A 20,468-nucleotide genomic window follows, 5' to 3' on the forward strand; every position below is an offset into this window, starting at 1 on the left:
ATGTTACATACATTTGCATACATTTGATTTTTTACCTTTTGTTTATTTTCGATACTAACCTATGTTTTATCAAAATTTTGCGGTGTTGGATCAATATCACACACTTCACATTTGGATTTACCAGAAAGAGAGAATCAGTAATAGAAATACTTCTGGTACATCCTTCATAAATATTAAAAAGATTGGGAAAAATTAAAAATCTGATATTGAGTGATGTGAGTACCCGATATAGTTCAACTTGGCACAACGTAATATTTAGATAAAACTTAGTGCATATTTGAGTATAAACAATATTCACTTTTTCTTGTACCTCCCCCAAATGGAGAATTTTAATAACAATAAACCTCTTAAAATGAAAAATGAATGTCCCATCTTCTCAAACCTTTCACATCACAATATTGGAATACGTGCAAATGGAGTATTATTGTATATATAGTTTGGTACCTCCCCCACACAAGTTAAAGAAAGTCACACAAAAGTTGAAGAACATATGACTCATATAAAACGAATCGAATACCTAATAAATTGCACAGATCTATAATGTATACCGACTCAATATGTTTTGGGGAATTGACTACATATTAATGGTTTTTGATAGTATACATATATTTGTTTAACAGAATAGCCTTATAATGTTATATTATCATAATTCAAAGAATTTAAATAAATGAATTGCTTAAATTTAAGATAAAGCAAATCAATTTAAGACAAGATGAGTCGAGATGGTCGGTCATCTACCTGGATAGTAACCCCGGTAAAATTTGAAACCGGTTTCCGATTTTTTCCAAACTTCGCACATTGCAGTGTTCTATGAAATGAATTTTGATATCAATTATTAATAATATCCAATCACGTTTACATAATGTATCACTTAATGTCACATGCAACTATGGACACTTTATTATGCATAAGGTTTGAAATACATTTCTTAACAAGCGGAGAAATAAATATAGGCTAAACTTATGAAAGATACGTTCTAACAAAGCCTTTTATGGCTGTGCGACACAATGGACACTGCTCAACGCCGGGGGCGCATTGAACGCAAGACACTGAAAATAAAACGAGTTTTATTGTAAAACCACGGCAAATACTATTATACTCACCCAAGTGACCGCAGGGAAGGTAAACTACTGCCACTTCTTCATCCAAACATATCTTGCATAGTCGAGCATCCTTTAGCTTTCGATTTTCCTCTTCTAATGATAACAACTCTGGTATTGGCATATCATCCCCCTTTGATGTTGATGATGTGTTAAGATTTGATATAGATTTGGGTTCAATTGATGTCTTATCAATTCCAATATTGTCTCCAGAAGTTGGGACAACAATTCTTTCCTCCTCTTCAGTATTATTTGGTGCAATTGATTCAGAGTTTGAGTTTGTCATTCCTCTACAGACACTCGTGCATGACGTTTCTACATTCGAAATGCTCGGCTCTTCGTTATTTTCTCGACCATCAAACACAGCCTTTAAAAGATCCTCAACAGTATCATATGGTCTTCCAGTGTGATTGAGTTGGCGTAGTGTCTCGTTGCGTATAACACCCCCATCTACACCCATCTCAAGTGCTAACCGGACTGGAGGGGTTAACATAGCTTCATCAATATTCATAGCAGGTGTTATGCAATTCTCTGCCGTATTAGTTCTTCGGGTCATTTCCTGAACTTCTTGTATATATTTAGTCCCCTTAACCAAACGTACGAATTGGCACATAGGATACCTGAATATAAAAATATGGTTTTAGATTATCTTTAGTAGTGACTAGTTATTTTCCATTTTAATTAATTTTAATAGGGTGAGATGACAGCTGTCCGTCCGACAGCTGTTAAAATTATTCCAGTGACAGCTCATTACATTGTTTAGAAGCGTACAAAAGCATTTTTTCCAAAAAAAATTATTCGTGAAGGAATTAAAGCGTTATAGTGTGATTTCCTTATATTTGGCTGGAAAACCAAAAGTGGCTATCGTTAGAGCACTCCAGCATTTAAATCTGAATAAATCTTTTGTGTCTCGTACCATCGCTCGTTACCGTGATATTGGTAGCGTACATCAAGCGACTTGATCGAAACCCACCGGCAAATATTGAAAAATGAGCTCGGGGTAAAGCCATTGAAATTCCAAAAAGTGCAAGAACTTACACCGCAACAGAAGGAACAAGTAAAAAAGCAGGAAGTTCGGCCTGGCCGAAATTTGAATACCCTCCACCATTTAAAACGAATTAGAAATTTTTCAAAAAAAAAAAAAATGAAATCCATTAAAAATTCAGTTAAAATCTTTAAAATACATAATATCGGAAGGTGCCGATGTATGGGGGATGTATGATATTGTGGACCTATATAGACAAATCTATGTCTTAGGGTAAAGTACTCAGAAGGGACTCCTTGTGTGGAATTTCAGACAATTCCATTAAAAAATGTGGCTAAAATCATCAAAATACCGAATATTGGTACCCCTCGACCGTTATATTGGGGCTATACCATATCGTGGACTTATATAGCTAATTATCTTCCAGGGGATAAAGTACTCACAAGGAACTCCTTGTGTGGAATTTCAGACAATACCATTGGAAAATGTGGCCTAAATCGTCAAAATACCGAATATCGGGGGGTACCGTTATATGGGGGATATACGATATCGTTAACCTATTAAGAGAATTCTCTGTCAGGGGGTAAAGTGCTCACAAAGAACTCCTTGTGCAGAATTTCAGACAATTCCGTTGAAAAATGTGGCTATAATTATCAAAATACCGAATATCACGGGGTACCGTTATATGGGGGCTATACGATATCGTGGACCTATATAGATAATTATCTTCCAGGGGATAAAGTACTCACAAGGAACTCCTTGTGTGGAATTTCAGACAATACCATTGGAAAATGTGGCTTAAATCGTCAAAATACCGAATATCGGGGTGTACAGTTATATGGGGGATATACGATATTGTGGAAAATTCTCTTTCAGGGGTAAAGTACACAGAAGGGACTACTTCTTGTGGAATTTCAGAATTCCATTAGAAAATGTGACTAAAATAATCAAAATGCCAAATATCGGGGGGTACCGTTATATGGAGGCTATACGATATCGTGGACCGATATAGCCCCTCTTCGAACATGACCTGCCTGCAGACAAAAGACAGATCTGTGCAAAATTGAATTGATGGAATGACGAACTTAATATACCTTCCATAGACTCAAAAGAGCTAAAGAGTTGCTTCGCTTGGCTGAAAGTGGTGAACTGCCGAATTTGTTTTTCTCTGATGAGAAAACATTCGTTCTCCAGCAGTTTGTAAACAAACAAAATGATCGTGTTTACTTGCCAAAGAAGTCAACTGAAAATGTGCACCTTTTGTTGACCACCAGAACTCGAGCGTCGGCCATGGTGATGGTGTGAGCCGCTCGTGAAAATATTCTGGAGGGTGTATTAAAGCCTTGGACACGCAAACATTTTGGCCACAGGCCTTAGACATTCCAATAGGACTCAGCACCATCGTACTGAGTACGCGCCACCCAACAATGTTTACAAAAATGAGGTTCCTCGCTTCATTTCCAGCGCACAATGGCCAATCTCCGGATACCAATCCGTTGGACTATTTCGTCTGTAGTATTTTGGAAAGCAAGGTTAGAATAAAAAATGCCAAAGTGTCGATCACCTCAAGCAAGCTCATCGCCGGGAATGGGCCGTCTGTCTGTTGTAATCACGCTATCTTTCGAACGAATTAAGATAAAAGGCTAAAATTTTGCATACATGCATATTTACCGGAATTATTTAAATTTCATATTTTAAGTTCGTAATGGGTACTACAGCCTATGACAAAAATTTGTGTATGCAGGTCCTAGTCTTCGTATAGCCCCCACATAACGGTACCTCCCGATAGTCGGTATTTTGACGATTTCAGCAACATTATTCGGCGGAATCGTTAAGAATTTCCCATTTAAAAATCTTAATGGGTACTACAACAGGCAAAAAATTTCGTATGCAGCTCCACGTCTTCGTATAGGCCCCATATGATGGTTTTCATTTAGTGGTAGTTTTCGTCTGAAAGTAACATAGGCTATATACATTTTATACCCTCCACCATACTATAAATCCTCGAAATACTCATGTCAGACCCAACAAAGTATACATATTCTTGATCAGTGTAAAATTCTAAATCGATTTAGCGATCTCCGTCTGTCTGTCTGTTGTCATCATGCTATCTTTCGAACGAATTGAGATAGAAGGTTAAAATTTTGCACACATGTTTATTTTGCCAGTAGGCTGGTTAAGTTCGTAAATGGGTTCACGTCTTTATATAGCCCCTATATAACGGTACCTCCCTATATTCTGTATTTTGATGATTTTAGCGACATTATTTACAGGAGTTGCTGAAAATTTCAAATCACAGCCAACTTAAGAGCATTTCCCAGACGTGGTCGTATCAACAAACCGTAATTGAAAGCAAAAATACATAAAGGTGACTGCCAAAACTGAAAAATGCTTTTGGTCGGGTCGGACTTTTAATTCCCTCCGTCAAATTACAGATATTTCTACAATACTGAATACTGAAGAAGCTATCAAAATACCTAATATCGGAAGGCACTGTTATATAGGGGTGGAATATACCACACCATTGATCCACTTGAATATTTAATAATTTTAATAATTAATAAACACGCATATCAAACTTCAAACAATTTCGTCAAAAAGTATGGTGAAAATCTTCTAAAAACCCAAAATCGAGATTCTATAAATGATGCCCCATATCGTGGGAGATCAAAAGAGTATTGCAATATTCAGACCCTCGTTTATATTTAACTATACAATGTCGATGAAAAGTTTTTTCCATTTTCTGACAAAGCGGTATTGCCAACACTGTACGTAGAAAACGTTTCGTCCAGTATCGCCATTGTTTTCAAATACGTAGTCGAGGCCGTTATTTGACTTCCAACCATTTACCATTTGGATACAACCAGGGTTGCGGATATTTTATTAAAATTTATTTGATATCACGCTATTTTTCGAACGAATTGCAACTTTGTGGTGTCCATATTTGGAAAGAGCATCGAAATGCTCCTAGACTATTCTGCCAAAGCAAACCAATCTGGAAATCACTCTAAGAAAAAATATGTTTTGGGCCAACTAGGGAAATGGTCTAGGTTAAAACTTTGTGGTGTCTATATTTGGAAAGAGCATCGAAAACACTTCTACTCTTCAGTCTTATGTTATACATACTGTGGAAACTGGTCAAGGACGCAACTGTGTGGTGTCCATATTTGGAAAGAGCATGGAAAGTGCCTCTGCACCAATTATTTTTTCAAAGCAATCCCAGCTGAAAATCTCACAGTGACCAGCCTTATATTTTATATGGTCACTCTAAGGAGAATTTGGTTTGGATCCACTGGACGAAATAGACCTTCCAAAGTTCGCTTTTAGGTGCTAGTTATGATGAGAAAAACAACTGTCAATTTTTTGAGATTTGAGATATAGGTCCCTCAGAGTCGTAATATAATATATAAAAATGATATTCGGTACGAGGTATCAGATACAGCTTAGATATACTTTTGACAAATTTGGTCGATGTTGGTTCAGATTAACATATAGCTCTCATATATATTCTCCTAATTTGTTTGTAAATAATACGCCAACCGTTCTACTTTAGCCCAATTAGGTTGTGTCCTGGATCATACTACAAAATTCTGTCAAGATTAAAGCCTGCCATGTTTGGACGAAATCAATTCCTTTATAGCTACAGGGGCCAAAACACTGGCCCCTGGTCATTATAACATCCCAGATAACGAGGCTGCAGATGAATTGGCGAGGCTAGGATCCGAATCAAATACAATTGAAGTATATAACTCGGTTAAACCACCTGTGCCACTTCCTACAGGTCATTCACAGACATTACTTTGAGAGAATCCAACAAAAAGGGCTGGACGAAATGGGTTGCACCATTTCCAAAAGAATCTGGCCCACACTCTCAGAGAAGACAACAAAGTCGCTACTGTCATTGTCGAAACCTGATCTAAAGCTTGTGGTGGGTATCATCGCAGGTCACTGTAAGGTGATGGCAATGACCTCGAAATGGGACATTGACTACTGTAGGATCTGTCAAGATGAAGAAGAAATCGATACAGTCGAACACTTGCTCTGCCACTGCCCACCACTCATTAATGAGAGACACAGGCTGGTGGGAGAACTAGTGTCACATGATCTGTCTTCTTTTTCTAACACTGACCCTATAGTAATCCTTCAATTAGCCAAAAGATTCAAGTGGCTACAGACGACACGCAAATTCCTCAGCCCTAGATCATACTCTATAACTCTATCTCCTATCTTCACCCCTTCTATCAACCACTCGTTCCTTTTCTTCTAGGATGAACACAATGGACTTATAGGTCTCCGAGTGGAGCGGTTGCCATATGGTAACTGCGCATCCTTTAACTTAACCTAACCTACAGGGGCCACTACAGTATAAAAATATTTCCGTTAAATTTAGTGGAAAACGATTCAGATTAAGATATAGTTTCCTTATATATTTATTTCATCCGATTTTATGCCATATTATGCACTCAATAAAGATCATTGTTGACAATATTTACTTCGAATAATTACACAATATAAGTAAAGTTTTTTTGCTACAAGCTCTACTAAGAATGCATAGTAACTAAGGTAGGGTATCATATTGTGGCCAAGCCTGACTTTTGGCTTTTTCGCACCCGTTATTTTTTTTTTTTTTTTTTGCTACAAGATCTACTAAGAATGCATAGTAACTAATATAGGGTATCACATTGTGGCCAAGCCTGACTTTTGTCTTTTTCGCTCTCGTTAAAATATGTAGTTGATAAGGACGGATCAGATGAATCTACTACTTGAAGACTCTGTCTTGAGCCAACAATACTTTTTATTTTGTAAAAAAATGCTTTACGACCCTTTGTTTCTTAACCTTATTAGTTTAATATGTGCATAAGCGTTATTAGTTAGCTTTTCCGTAAAATATTTGTCGATAATATTCAATTCACACATTGCTAAAATCTAGTTTATTACATTTGTGGGTTATCGTTGATTTTCCAGTCAGACTTAAGCTACCTGAAAATGGATTTGTTTAAAATGTGCAAACTGGTACAAACTTTATACCCTTCACCACATAGTGGGCATTATGTCTTTATGCATTTGTTTCCTCATAGAATAACTTTCTTAGTCGATTTAAGCATGTCAGTGCGTCTGCTATAGCTCCTATATATATGTTTCATCCGATTTGGTGTTTAAATCCATCCATATGCAATCCATAAATATGCAATCTACAACAATATTAGGTGTCAAATATCTCATAGAACCCAAAAAACCTTTGCCAAATTTTATCGAGATCGGTTCAGATTGGGAGATAGCTCCCATATATATATATTCCACCGATTTTACGACATACATCAGTCCGGATGGATTTTGGTGAAAATCGGTCTAATTTAGCGGAAACCCATTCCCAGTAGAATATATGTTCCACCTAAACTGCTCTGAAGTCATAATATGCATTCAAAAACGATCATAGTTGGTATGATCTACTCCTCATAAATGTCCTACATAAAGGTTTTTTATATTGCGGATAGCTCTACTTAATAAGCGTAGTGGTGTAGGGTATCATAAAATGGGGCTCGCCCGACTTTTGACCTTTTTTACGGCCAAAACGTGCCTCATCGAAATAGCAGTTTTAGACCCTAGGTCTCTTTGGACCAAATCCGTTTCAGGAAATTTGGAGTCGATCTAGCGATGTCCTTATGGCTGGCTGGTGCGCACGATAACTCTCGAATTGAGTATCCGATTTGATCTAAACCTGGTACATCGTAATATTATTGTCAAACTTAGATCGAGTTCGGAGTTGGAGTACATCGGTCCATTCCTGCTGGTGCCTCCCCCACAAAGTGTCAAAGTTTTGAATAACCAAAAACGATCATAAAATTAGAAATAAGCATCCGGTTGTCTTCATGTTTCACACATCCCATTATTTCTACAAACACAAGATCTGTTATGTAGATGGTAGAGATCGGATCATTCCGTCTGGTACCTACACCACAAAGGGTCAAAATTTTGAATAACCAAAACGAACATAAAATAAGCATCCAGTTCTCTTCAAATTTAGCACATCCAATTATTTCTACTAACACAAGATTTGCTGTGAAGATGGGATATATCGATGCACTCATTCTGGTACCTCCCCCGCATAGGGTTCAAGATTTTGAAAAACAAAACGCACAAAAAAGCGAAATAAGCATCCAACTCTCTTCAAATTTCACAAATTCAAACATTTTTGCTAACGCAAGATCTGTTGTGAAGATAATAAATATCAACCAACGCCTTCTGGTACCTCACCCACAAAGGGTCACAATTTCCAATACTTATTTCTCTCATAACTTGCGAAACAAGTCGGCGATTCTATACAATTTCGTATAGCCCCTATATAACGGCACCTCTCGATATTTGGTATTGTTTTTATTCATTCTTAAAATATTTTTTAAACAAATTTTTGAGCGAGAATTCAAATTGTTCGTAAAACTTTTTCATCCAGATTCTATTATTTCTTGAACTGTTTTCGTTTTCTTTCTTTTTAAGCACACGGCCAAAATCGCCAAAATGTATCGTCCATTATCGAAATTGTCTGCACAGCACGAAATCAAAAGCAAAATGAACGCATGAACCGTGTGCGCTGTAAGCTGTAACGGGTCACTTTACATTAAGCCGTGAATTGTTGCCAGGTTGTAATTTTTTTGTTTTTAAGGTTTTGAAAGCGTTATGAACATAATTACATTAATTATTTATTCAAATGACTAACTTCAAAATATGATTTTTGCCTCAACCACATGCTATCTGCCCCATAGTGCATTGTAAAGAAATGGTCAAAGATGAAAATTTGTGGTGTCCACATTTTAAAGACCGTCGAAAACGCTTCCAGGCCACCGCCAAAGCAAACCCATTAGGAAATCGCACAAAGGTAAGGCTTATGTTTCATATAGTTATTTTGAGGAAAAATTGGCTTGGATCCACTGTGGGAAAATGGTGAAGGATACAACTTTTTGGTATCCATATTTGGAAAGAGTATCGAAAATGCCTCTAGACCACTTATTTTGACAAAGCAAACAAATCTAGAAATGAAACAGTGGCCAGACTTATATTTCATATAATGGTTTGGACCCACAGTAAAAAAATTTGTCAATTATACAACTTTGTGGTTTTCATATTTGGAAAGAGAATCGAAAATGCCTCTAGACAACCTATTTTGAAAAACTCATCTCAGTGGCCAGACTTATGTTTCATATGATTACTCTAAGGAAAAATGCCTTTAGACCACTCATTTAGACAAACTTAACCCATCTGGACATCTCACTTTTTTTATCGAACGTTCCCACGCCTCACATTTCCACCCCTGCCGACCGAGGAGGCGACCTCTCTTTAAGAAGGGATCGCGTACACATCATGATACGCATCATAATGGGAATATAGTAGGAAATTGGAAACCAGCTACAGAATCTAAATTCATTTACTAAGCGGTTCGCCCATTGAATAATTCGTGCGGTGAAAATCAGTATATAATAATTGGTAGTATCTACTAGATCTAAACGGAACATTACATTCTAATAGATGAGATTAGGAAATCTGAAGGTATATCACCATTTAATATTTTTAGTACAAACATGGAGTTCAACATAATACGTCTGCTTTTAAGTGTAGGCAATCTAATTAATTTAGCCTGCTAGCATAAGAAAGCAAAAGCAAAATCACTATTCCAATGTAAACCCCGTAAGACAAATAGCAGTAATTGCTTTTGCACGGATTCTATTTTATCTGAGTATATTGCATATTGAGGATCCCATACAACAGGACCGTATTCCAATATAGGTCTAACAAGGGACGTAGGTTAGGTTAGGTTAAAGGATGTGTGGTTGTGTAAAAACAACCACTCCACTCGGAGACCTATTGGCCCATTGTGATCATCCTAATTTAGAAAAAATGAATGTGAAAAAGTTAGGAGGTTATAGTAGAATAGATAGGAAATAAAAGAGTTAGTGGGTTTGCATCCACGGTGTAGTCAGCGTGTCGTCCTTAGCCATTTTAGTCTTCTGGCTAACTAAAGAATAACTACTGGCTCGGTTTCGGAGAGGCATGACAAATCGGGCAGAATTTGCTTACCTAGAAGCCTATGTCTTACTCCGATCAGGGTAGGACAGTGACAGAGTAAGTGTTCCACCGTTTCTGTTTCTTCCTCATCTTGACAAAGCCTGCAGTATTCAGTGTCGTCACCCCCCCCCCCTCATTTTGAAGTCATGGCCTTTACAGGTCATTACCTGTAATTAGACCCGCCACAAGCTTCAGGTCCAACTTCGTCATGGATGTGAGTGACCGTGATCTCTTTTCTGAGTTCACTGGCCAAATCTTTTTGGAGATGTTACATTCCCTTCCAGATAGCCAGTTTTGTTGAAATCTCCCAAGATAGTGATTATGAAGTACTTGAAAGAAGTGGCATAAAGGTGGCTTCACTGAGTTCTCAATCTCTAGATCTACTGACTCAGATTCGCGGCCAATTCATCTGCAGATTCATTGCAGAAATGTTGCAGTGTCCAGGAACCCAACAGAGCTTGACAAACGACTTTACCTTTTCCAGGGCAATCTTGCACTCCAGAACAGCCATAGATTTGATTATAAAAGAATTTAGAGCTTTTAGGGCCGCTTGACTATCGACATATATAGTCACCGGTCCATCCCGTTCATTGATTCTGTTTTCCAACAGCTCTCTGGCCATTCTGACTGAAAAACACTACAATCGCTGTTTAGTCTGAAAGATCGTTGGATACTTAAACTTTCACAATAGACTCCAGCCCCCGTTCCACTTTCCATCTTTGAACCATCAGTATAGACAGCTATACCGTTAAAAGGTGGAGTTCCACGGGACCAGATATCCCTGTTTGGTACGCGGATGTCGAGTAATTCAAAGCTGTGCCTAGGGAGTATATAGTCACTAGCTATAGCCTGATTACTTACGTTCTCCACATACTTAAGAATGACAGAGTGTCCGATGGATTGACTCCGCCATTGTCCCAGTTCATTGAGTCGAAGGGCACACCTAGCAGCTAGTTCCTCTACAAATAAGCCTAGAAACGTAAATAACTGTTTTGTTATATATGGATCAGAAAATTCTTTGGCCCACCGTTTAACAAAACCTAAAACACCATTTGGTTCATTTACCATTGTTATTACATGGCTTAAAATTTAATTTTGGATCCATCAAGAGGCCTAGATCGACAAATGAATCTACAGTTGATAATGAATGACCGTCAATATTATATTGTAATATCAGAGAAGAAGATCTGGAGAAGCACCTATGCTTACATTTGCTTAAATTTAAATCCATACAATTTAACCTGCACCATTTAAAAATGCTATCTAAATCGTATTGAAGTATACTGGCTCGTTTATCACAATTATGGGAAATGAATAATTTAACATCATCTGCGTACATTAACAATTTCGAGTAATTTATGGAATTAGGTAAATCGTTGATAAATGAAAGAAAGAGGACCGGTCCAAGGTGACTTCCTTGCGGAACACCCGATGGAACGTTAATCGTTTTGGATAGATATCCTTCAAACAAAACTAGTTGTGATCTATCTTGTAAGTAAGATGATATCCATTTGACTAAGTTTGTGTTGAAAACCATATAATTTAATTTATATATTAGCTTTACTAAAATCAGTATACATTGTATAAGTTTGTTTACGCTGAACAAATCCTTTTATTACTGTTGACGTAAATTGTATAAGATTTGTTGTAGTTGAAAGACCACTACGAAAACCATGCTGATATGGATTCAATATAGATTGAATTTTCTGTGAAATTACTGCAGTAGTTAATTTTTCGAACAATTTTGGAATGGCACTTAATTTTGCAATTCCTCTATAATTTGACACATTAGTAAGACTACCAGATTTATGTAAAGGTGTAATATAAGATTTTTTCCAGAAAGTAGGAAAGTGACCAAATTTAAGTGAATAATTAAACAATATAGTTAACGAAAGTGCTAATGTTTCTAAACAATATTTAAGAATTATATTAGGTTTGCCATCAGGACCTGGACATTTAATTGATTTTAAGCTACGCAGACTATTGGACACATCCTGACGTTGTAGAAAAGGCATACAAATTTGATCAGCCTGTGATAACTTATAAAGATACGAATCTTTAATTTGGCAAGATGTACTGGAATAGGTTGTGGCAAAAAAATCTGCGAAACATTCAGCAATATCTGTGCCTGTGACAAATTCTTTATTGTTATATTTCAATACTGAGGGCTTTGAGGAAACTTTTCGTTTTAGATTAACAAAATCATAAAAAGATTTAGGATTGGATTTAAAATTATTTTTAATCTTGTCTAGGTAAAGATTATACAATCTACAAGACTCTAAAGTATATTTAGATCTAGCAACAGAGTATTTTTAGAATTCTTTAAACTTGATAACTCAGGGGTTATCCATGGATATTTATTTGAATTTTTAACTCTATTGGTTGGAACACATTCCAGTTTAAATCTATTTAAAATATCATAGAATTTATCAATTACATATTCTAAATCTTTATGGCTATTACACAGGCACACAGAAGCCCAATTTATGGAGGAAATGAGGGTATTAAGTTTTCGAAAATTAGTTTTTTGTAATTAAGGACAGTTTTAAATGAGTCGGACTGACTTTCTTCAATTACATAACTGTGAGTCATGAAGATATACAAAATTGGATGGTATATATCTTCAGGAGTGCATATTGGAGGAGTTCTGAATATATCAGAATGCTGTGTTATATTTACAAACGCCAAATCAAGAATTTTGCCGTGGGAATTTTTCACACTATTTAGTTGATAAAGATTTAAGTCACACAAACTATTTATAACATCAAATGTATACTGGGTACTGTTCATTTCGGATGGCAAAGGAATCAAAGCTTCAGAATCTGGCATTGGAAGCCACTTAATGGAAGGCATATTAAAATCACCAAGGATCAGAATGTGATCGGAATCTTTCATTTTTTCAGTGATTAAACTTATTGCTGATAAATGCTGATTATAAATGTCAAGTGAAGATGTAGGGGGAATATAAGAGCAAGTTACAAACAATTTAGGTTTGCCAAATTCAATGGAAACACCAACAAATTCTATATCAAGAAAATCATTTAGATCAATTAAATTAGTGGTATATTTGGTATCAACTGCAATAAGGACGCCACCACCTTTTTACAAACACGATCTTTTCTAAATATTTGATATTTTGAACATAAAATTTCACTATTTAATATAGATGTTTTTAACCAAGTTTCGGAGAAAACCAATACATTATAATTGAAACCAATGCTATCAGTATATAAACTGGTTAATTTTGTATTAAGCCCCCTTACATTCTGATAGCAAATAGAAAATGAGTCATTTAGTTTTTTGGCACCGAATCTGGTCTAAGAGGCAAATGAGCTAAGTTATCGGATCTCTCCACAAATTCTTTAATAAATGCCCTAGCAGGCCAAAATTCTTTTAAAATCAACTGTACAAAAATATTTTCAGGCACAACGATTTTGAAAGAAGATCTACTTTCAGAAAATGCAGATCGGAGCTTATAGCATCTCAAAAAGTAATCTCCCTCAATTTTTGATTTTATATAATACATTATGTCATCGGCCGTTGTTTCTGGCGCAAACCTTGTTGCAAATATCATTTTCATGGCGGGAGCCATAGATAATGATCATTGGACAGGTTGAGTTTTGCCAGTAGCAGGTAATGTTAATATGGTAATTTGTTATATTTCATAGTCGTCTCCAATTGTTGTTATTGAAATTCATCAAAAATAATTCTGCAATCGCATATATCAACTTTATAATTTTATTTGTTGTCTCGTTGCATCATTATTGGTGACATGATTTTTGCCTTTTTTCGGTGTTTCAGCACGGATTCCGTCCACAACATTATTAGACGCCATTTCCACACATATTAGTAGAGGATTGCACCAGAACAAGCCGTGTGATAGAGCAGTGTTGGTAGCCCTTATCCTATGAAAGGCATTTGATACGGTTAATTATGCTACACTGTTTGAGGACATGCAGAAAACTATCCTACGGCCATGTTTGAAACGTTGGATAATCAACTATATGTGTGGACGCCTGTCGAATGTGAAATTCCGGAAGAAGAAATTCAAAGCCTGTAATAGAACTAACTCCGGAACTGTTTACCACTACCTTTCCTCGCCCTCCAGACGGCATAGAGATAGTAACGTATGCGGATGATTGGTTGATGACATATGTGAAAGGAGATATCTCGCGGAGCTTTCCGCATACTTTCACGCAAGGAATGTGAGACGGGCCACACTCTTTACCACATCCTCTGCGGAGATGCGAATACAGCCGAATGTGAAGTCGAGGGAAATTTAATAACCTCAAGATTCTAAGGGTCACATTCGACAGCATGTTCAAATCGTCCGCACAAGCAACAGCTATCTGCGACAAGATGAACAGTAGGAACAAGGTTCTCGAGGCCCTAGCCGGCAGCACATGGGCCGCGGACAAGGAAACCTTGTTGGCCTCTTATAACGCGATAGGTCGCTCTGTGGTCAGCTATGGGCTCCAGTGTGGTTGCGAATACTAGTGCTACGCGGTGAACATGTCAAAATGCTGCCCTGAAAACTGCTACAGAGAGCGAAAGCCGAGGAGGCGAAAGTCCTTCCCTTAGGTCAGCGTAATCATAGGCTTTCGTTGCAGTACTTAATTGGATGTTACCGTGGCAGTCATCCCAGCCATCATATGGTGGATATAACTCTCTCATCCAGGCGTGTCAGAAAGGACATACATGATCTAGGGAGGGATGTCTAACGCTATAAGAGAAACTCTAGATCAAGAAGCCTATCAGGCAGGTCTGAGTGGCATTCATACCGATGTAGTCGCAGATGCCATCAGCAATTACAGTATGAATGCCATCCTCGGAGTCCACCCACATCCATTGCAGCTGAAGAACGTCAGTAGCCTAAACAAACCAGGGTAGTTTGGCGCAATTACGTTCAGGACGGTGCAGTTGTCTTAATTCGTATTGGGTAAGAATTAACGAAGATGTACGTGACGTCTGCCGGGCGTGTGTTAAAGGCCCGCACAATACGCTGCACGCCAAATCTACCCACCGCACCACCAAATCTACCCACTCCAGAAGATCTCTGGTTAGAGCCCATTAGCCGAATTTTTAAACCTGGAGCTTAGCAGAATACAAACATCTCAGGGAAGAGTACGAAGAAGTGGACCGCTGGGAACTACGTTTCTGCGCCGCGTCGACTCAATCCGGAACAATTTCTAAAGTGCTCCAATTTTCTGCATCCATTAATATTTTTTTAAGTAGGCATGAGATTTTCTCTTTGCGACCCAAGGGTTTTCCAAATCAGATAATTTTAAGACTCTAACCTACAGATAGATCCTAACACCGACTACGCAACTATAGGTGGGAGCATGTCGTGCAGTGAGTAGTACCTGTTCCTGCCCTCTTGAAAAATCGATCCGCACTATGTGTCACGATCATGATAAATTGTTGGACTCCCTTTGAGGCCATACTAAAGACGAAAATCGAAAGAGAATATAAGGACGACCAAAATCTACCCAAAATGTATTTTCGTAAAAACGAGAGAAACAAATGCAAAAAATTAGTGGGTTACCGCAATATACTCTCTTTGCAAATCAGTGATGCAAAAAATTAGTGGGTTACCGCAATATACTCTCTTTGCAAATCAGTGATTTATCTAAATGTATTGACTTTGTGCATTTACGAGGTAACCCATTCACGCCAGTTTATGTCACAATAACTAGGTACGTGTCCGATACGACGAATTTCTACCATTTTTTCATGCAGTATTTGAACATATTTTTAGCAATAATAGCAATAAACTAGCTGATGAATTAGATTCTGTAGCTGGCTTTCAATTTCCTACTAAATTCCCATTATGATGGGGATCATGATGTGTACGCGATCCCTGCGTAAAGGAGGAGGGGTGGGAATGTGAGGCCTGGGAACGTTCGGAAATATATAAAAAAGAACATAGTTTTCTTACTGTGCTATTTTTATTTTATTTATTGATGAACATTCCCATATTTAAGAATGGTGCAAAATATCATCGTCATCACATTAATCTCAATTATTGCGAACAGTGAGTGAGTATTTCCATTTTTATTCTCATTACATTTGGTTTGCTTAATAAAAGCCCGCAAGCATCTTGGAGCCATTGCAAGTTTTTGCATCCACTCTATGTTACTGAAAGTAAGACATTTTAATTAAATTCACCCGTTTATGTGTCCGTAAATTGAAATATTTTTACATATATTTTCTGGGAGAGGGCTTTCGTAAATATGCACAAGAAATTATAAATATAGGAAAATTTTTTGGGAAACATCACATTAAAGTTCTAAATATTTCCAGTTTTGTAATATCGACGGCATAGAAATCTCATTCACGACAGACATGTGGAGCGATGATTGTACTCCAAGGAGTCTTATTTATAATAATCTTTCGATTAGGTACCATGTAGAAAGCTTTCTATGTATTGATTTGTTAAAATAAAAAAAATTGTTGTTAATGTTGTAACAGCTACACATGTTGACTAATAAAACTTTGGATCGCGTGGTGTTGATACCTAAATTACCTTGGTTGGTCTTACACACTGGAAAACCTTAGGGGCCTATAGCTCGGGAAGTATGGACTAGCGTCGTACTCACGACCCTCGGAAAAATTTTCGAAGTTGTCGGTAAGGGAGGTCAAAACTGTACTTGTTTCATACTTTATGGCAATACTTACCATTTCGCGTGTTCAAACCAAGGATCGTCCTCTTTCTCCCAAGAACGTAATCCCATATTGCAATGAAAACAACGAACTTGATCATCTACACCCTGATAGTACAGCCCCGACAGAGCCAAACTTTCGGGTTTTTGGATATCGGGAATTGGCCAGTTCGTATAGGTACGTAGTCTAGCATCCAAAGAGGAATATTTGGGATTTTTTGCGGGAGAAATTTGTTGAATGCCCAAATCTCTTATTCCAGCACTAGCCATTTCGATCAGAGGTCCTAATTGAGCGCGGGGACAACCGGGAAAAAATCGACGGTGTTCCTGAAATGCGTTATCTTGTTTTTCCCACTGCGCAATTACTCCTTTACACCAAGCGCACATAACTTGATCTGATCGATTCAGGTAGAAAAATCCAGCTTTCGCCAAAGACTGAGGAGAAATGTTTGGGTTCTACGAAACGAAAAGAAATGTTCATCAATTTTGTATAGATATATGTATATTTTTTTAATACCGGCCAATTTCTAAATGTTGCCAATCTATTTGCTTCTATCATCAAATCTGACGATTGTTGTGTATCAGAAGTCATCTGAGCAGAGGCATTGTCAACGTCTGAAGTTGTGTGTGGAAATTCCTGTGTTCGTATATTTCCACAATTAGCATTGTCTCTAACAAATTCGCAGTGAGGACTAACTGCCAAATGTCTTTGTTGCACATCATCACCGTACTCCCAGTCGCTAATACAGCAGTTACACCAATGACAGCTTGCTTCAAGAAAGTTTCCTGTCGCATAAAAACCATTCTGGGCTAATACTAGTGGATAAACGGGCGCATTGACAGGCCAAGAGGCAAAGGTTTTTATTCGCTCTTCTTCAGAGTTCATAATTTAGGAATTTGACAATTAGACTCGATGTCAAAAGAATACCATATGCTGTTAAGAACAACAACAAGACGTTCCAACAACAATTTAGTTGTTTATATATTTCCACTTTATTCTTTTATTACAAAATTAAAAAAATTATATATATTATGTATATTATGGAAATTTGGAAGTACAATTCCACCACTTATGGAGCTTATGGAGACGAGAAAATCCGACAGCGCAACAATGAAGAGCGAATTATGAGAGCATTGGAAACAAAAATGAAAAACGTCCCAACGAAACGAATATGAAGGCCACAAAGGAATACCTGATAAAAAAATAAACGAAAGCAAAGACTCGGGGTACTCTGTTGTTTACGAATGAGACATGAGAAAATTGAACATCTTAACTTAAAGTGCCCTGGAGACGCTCAAATTTTTTCATCAAGCAAGTGCGTATGTATTAGTGTGTAACTTCGTATTTTGCCCGCAGATGTACAAACAAGATTGTCAAACATTCATTTTGTAATTATTTTCGTTGAGTGCAGTCATGTCGTCGTCGGAAGATGAGTGGCTTCTCGTGACAGCAGTTGTGTTAAATTGGAAATGAAAAAGAAAATATGGATGAAAAAGTGGTATGAACAGCGCAAAAGATTTACACATGAAAACCTCTTAAAGGAGTGCGAATGAGTAGTTTTGATGACTACAGAAATTTTTTGAGGATATTTACTTTTAATATATTTATTTTTTTTAACATCTTCAACAGTACCATCGGGGTACTGTTCCTTATAAAAATCAAGGAGTATATTATATTGTTTTTTCTTCTCATCCCTATTACTGTACGCGTCTGTCCGCACGTTCCACAATGCATCAAGGCATTGGTACATTTCAATAAATTTTATTGTAAATTTTTTTTCGTCCGCGCACTTACTATTCATGTTTACTCCTCAACGTTACAACACAAATGGGAATTTGCTTGACAAACAGTAATGGAGACGTTCAAATAGATTTGCGCAAATAGAAATATCAAAATATTTTGATTTTCCATCAAGCAGAGCCGACAACAAATGTGTGTAGCCGACGAAAGCCAATTAGACTCACATGGACACACACATATAAGCTGCTTGACCGAACTCGTTAGCCGAACTCGACTATGGACTTTGTTGAAAACCGAGTACTCGACTCACGGAGAGTAGGGATAGGTAAGTCGACTTCCGATTAATCGAATAATCGACTTTAAGTGCTTAAAAATCTGAAACTCGACTATGGACTTGGATGAAAACCGTGTAATCGACTATTAATAGTCGATTGTTCGCTCTCAGTGTTCGAAAATAACCAGTACACAAACATAGTGCACCGTGCCGGTACAGTATCACTAAAAAAAATATTTTAGTGATACTGTACCGGAACACAACGATAATCGTAGCGTTCCGCAATCGGAGCAATAAAAAAATCCTAGTGTACGACATGCACCACATTAAAAAAATCGAAATCATAAAACTGATTTTTTTATTTATTTTCAAGTTGTACAGTACAACCTAGCCGACATGGCCATGGACGGTTCCAAAAACTTCTATACATGACTACTCTAAATTAATTATAAAAGACTTACTTAAAATTAAACACTAAAACAAATTAACAAAAAATGAACAAAATTAACAATTGATTGATGGTTCAAAGAACTCCTATACATGACTACTCTAAACTATTCATAACATCATTAATCTTAAAAATCATATTAACAATAAAAAAAATTAACAAAAAAAATGTGAGCAAAAATCAGAATTCATTGAAGAATTAGATAAATCAACTATGCAAGCGAAAAAAAAAACAAATTAACACAAGAATACCATATATTTCAAACAATATCGAAATGAGCATATAATTTACGTTTATAACATTTTAGGGAAGAATTAAATGTCTTAAGATTAGGTGGCAGATTGTTGAAAATGCAAGCATTTCTTACTTAGAAAGATTTTTCCAACACAGGAGTCAAGCGTGGTATAACAATTTGCAGGTTCCTTACAGATCTCGAAAACTTAAAAAGATCCAAAATAGCAGAAGATGTCCTCAATTTAAAATGTTTGTAGAAGAACAAGATTGACCTCAAATTCACAAAACACTCAAACGAACAAAGTTGGCAACCCTGTTGTGATTAGTGTCAAAAAATAGTGGTGCTCCGTGCTTTTGAAAAAAAAATTAAGACATATGTTTTATTAAATTAATTAATCTGGTAAAAAGGTGTATTAAAGTGTTCAATAGTGATTTTGTAACTCAAAGTGATAATTGGTGTAGTGTTTTAAAATTTTGTTTTGTCTTTTAAAGTAATATCAATTTTCAAATTGTGTAGTTGTACATTCTCCTTTTATCCTCATTCTTTTGTTACATTAGCTAATTAGTTGTTGTAACATATCGTCTTGTTTTGTTTGTGATCTCATAAGAGTTGCCAACATTTAAAAAAGAATTTAAAAAAGAATAAAATAAATAAATAAATAAAAAATTCTTGCTACAGATCTAATCTTGAAAAATATAGCTGTAATTTGTGTATTAAAAAAGAAATAATTATAATTAAAATAAATAATAATTAAAATAAAAAATCTCGTGCCCTTTTGAATTATGTAATATTGTTGCAGAGGATGAATTGTGTGTTACCTGTTGGTTTTGTCTTAATCAATGGCATGCAAAATGTGCTAGGATTAATGCAAAAGTTGTAGACACAATTAGAAGTAATGTTGGTGTTCGTTGGTGTTGTGTGCAATGTAGGAAACTCTCTGCAGACTTTTAAAATTTTGTAAAGGA

At 36.6% G+C, this 20,468-nt stretch overlaps 1 protein-coding gene across 2 annotated transcripts; it reads right to left on the reverse strand.

Moving 5' to 3' along the window:
• Positions 1–860: 860 nt before the first annotated feature.
• LOC101900624 (death-associated inhibitor of apoptosis 2) lies at positions 861–18,741 on the reverse strand. Of its 2 annotated transcripts, XM_011296698.3 has the most exons (5): positions 18,601–18,741; positions 17,323–17,739; positions 16,822–17,261; positions 1,104–1,720; positions 861–1,049 (listed from the first exon to the last, which is right to left on the reverse strand). In XM_011296698.3, exons 2-5 carry the CDS (start codon positions 17,689–17,691, stop codon positions 961–963), a joined length of 1,515 nt encoding a protein of 504 aa, XP_011295000.1. In that variant the 5' UTR covers positions 17,692–17,739; positions 18,601–18,741; the 3' UTR covers positions 861–960. The 2 variants fall into 2 exon arrangements, with proteins under 2 accessions (XP_011295000.1, XP_058980910.1); XM_059124927.1 differs by lacking the exon at positions 18,601–18,741 and having other exon boundaries at positions 17,323–17,973.
• Between the last annotated feature and the right edge of the window lie 1,727 nt (positions 18,742–20,468).

Source organism: Musca domestica, unplaced genomic scaffold (assembly GCF_030504385.1).
Source record: "Musca domestica strain aabys unplaced genomic scaffold, Musca_domestica.polishedcontigs.V.1.1 31, whole genome shotgun sequence".
NCBI lineage: Eukaryota > Metazoa > Arthropoda > Insecta > Diptera > Muscidae > Musca > Musca domestica.

Bases quoted from the DNA above. Each gene is read 5' to 3' on its own strand.
- LOC101900624 (XM_011296698.3), bottom strand. From the start codon at position 17,691: ATGAACTCTGAAGAAGAGCGAATAAAAACCTTTGCCTCTTGGCCTGTC. The intron at 17,262-17,322 runs GTATTAAAAAAA...TTCGTTTCGTAG, and splicing joins CAACATTTAGAAATTGGCCG to AACCCAAACATTTCTCCTCA. The intron at 1,721-16,821 runs GTAAGTATTGCC...TTTTATATTCAG, and splicing joins TGGTTTGAACACGCGAAATG to GTATCCTATGTGCCAATTCG.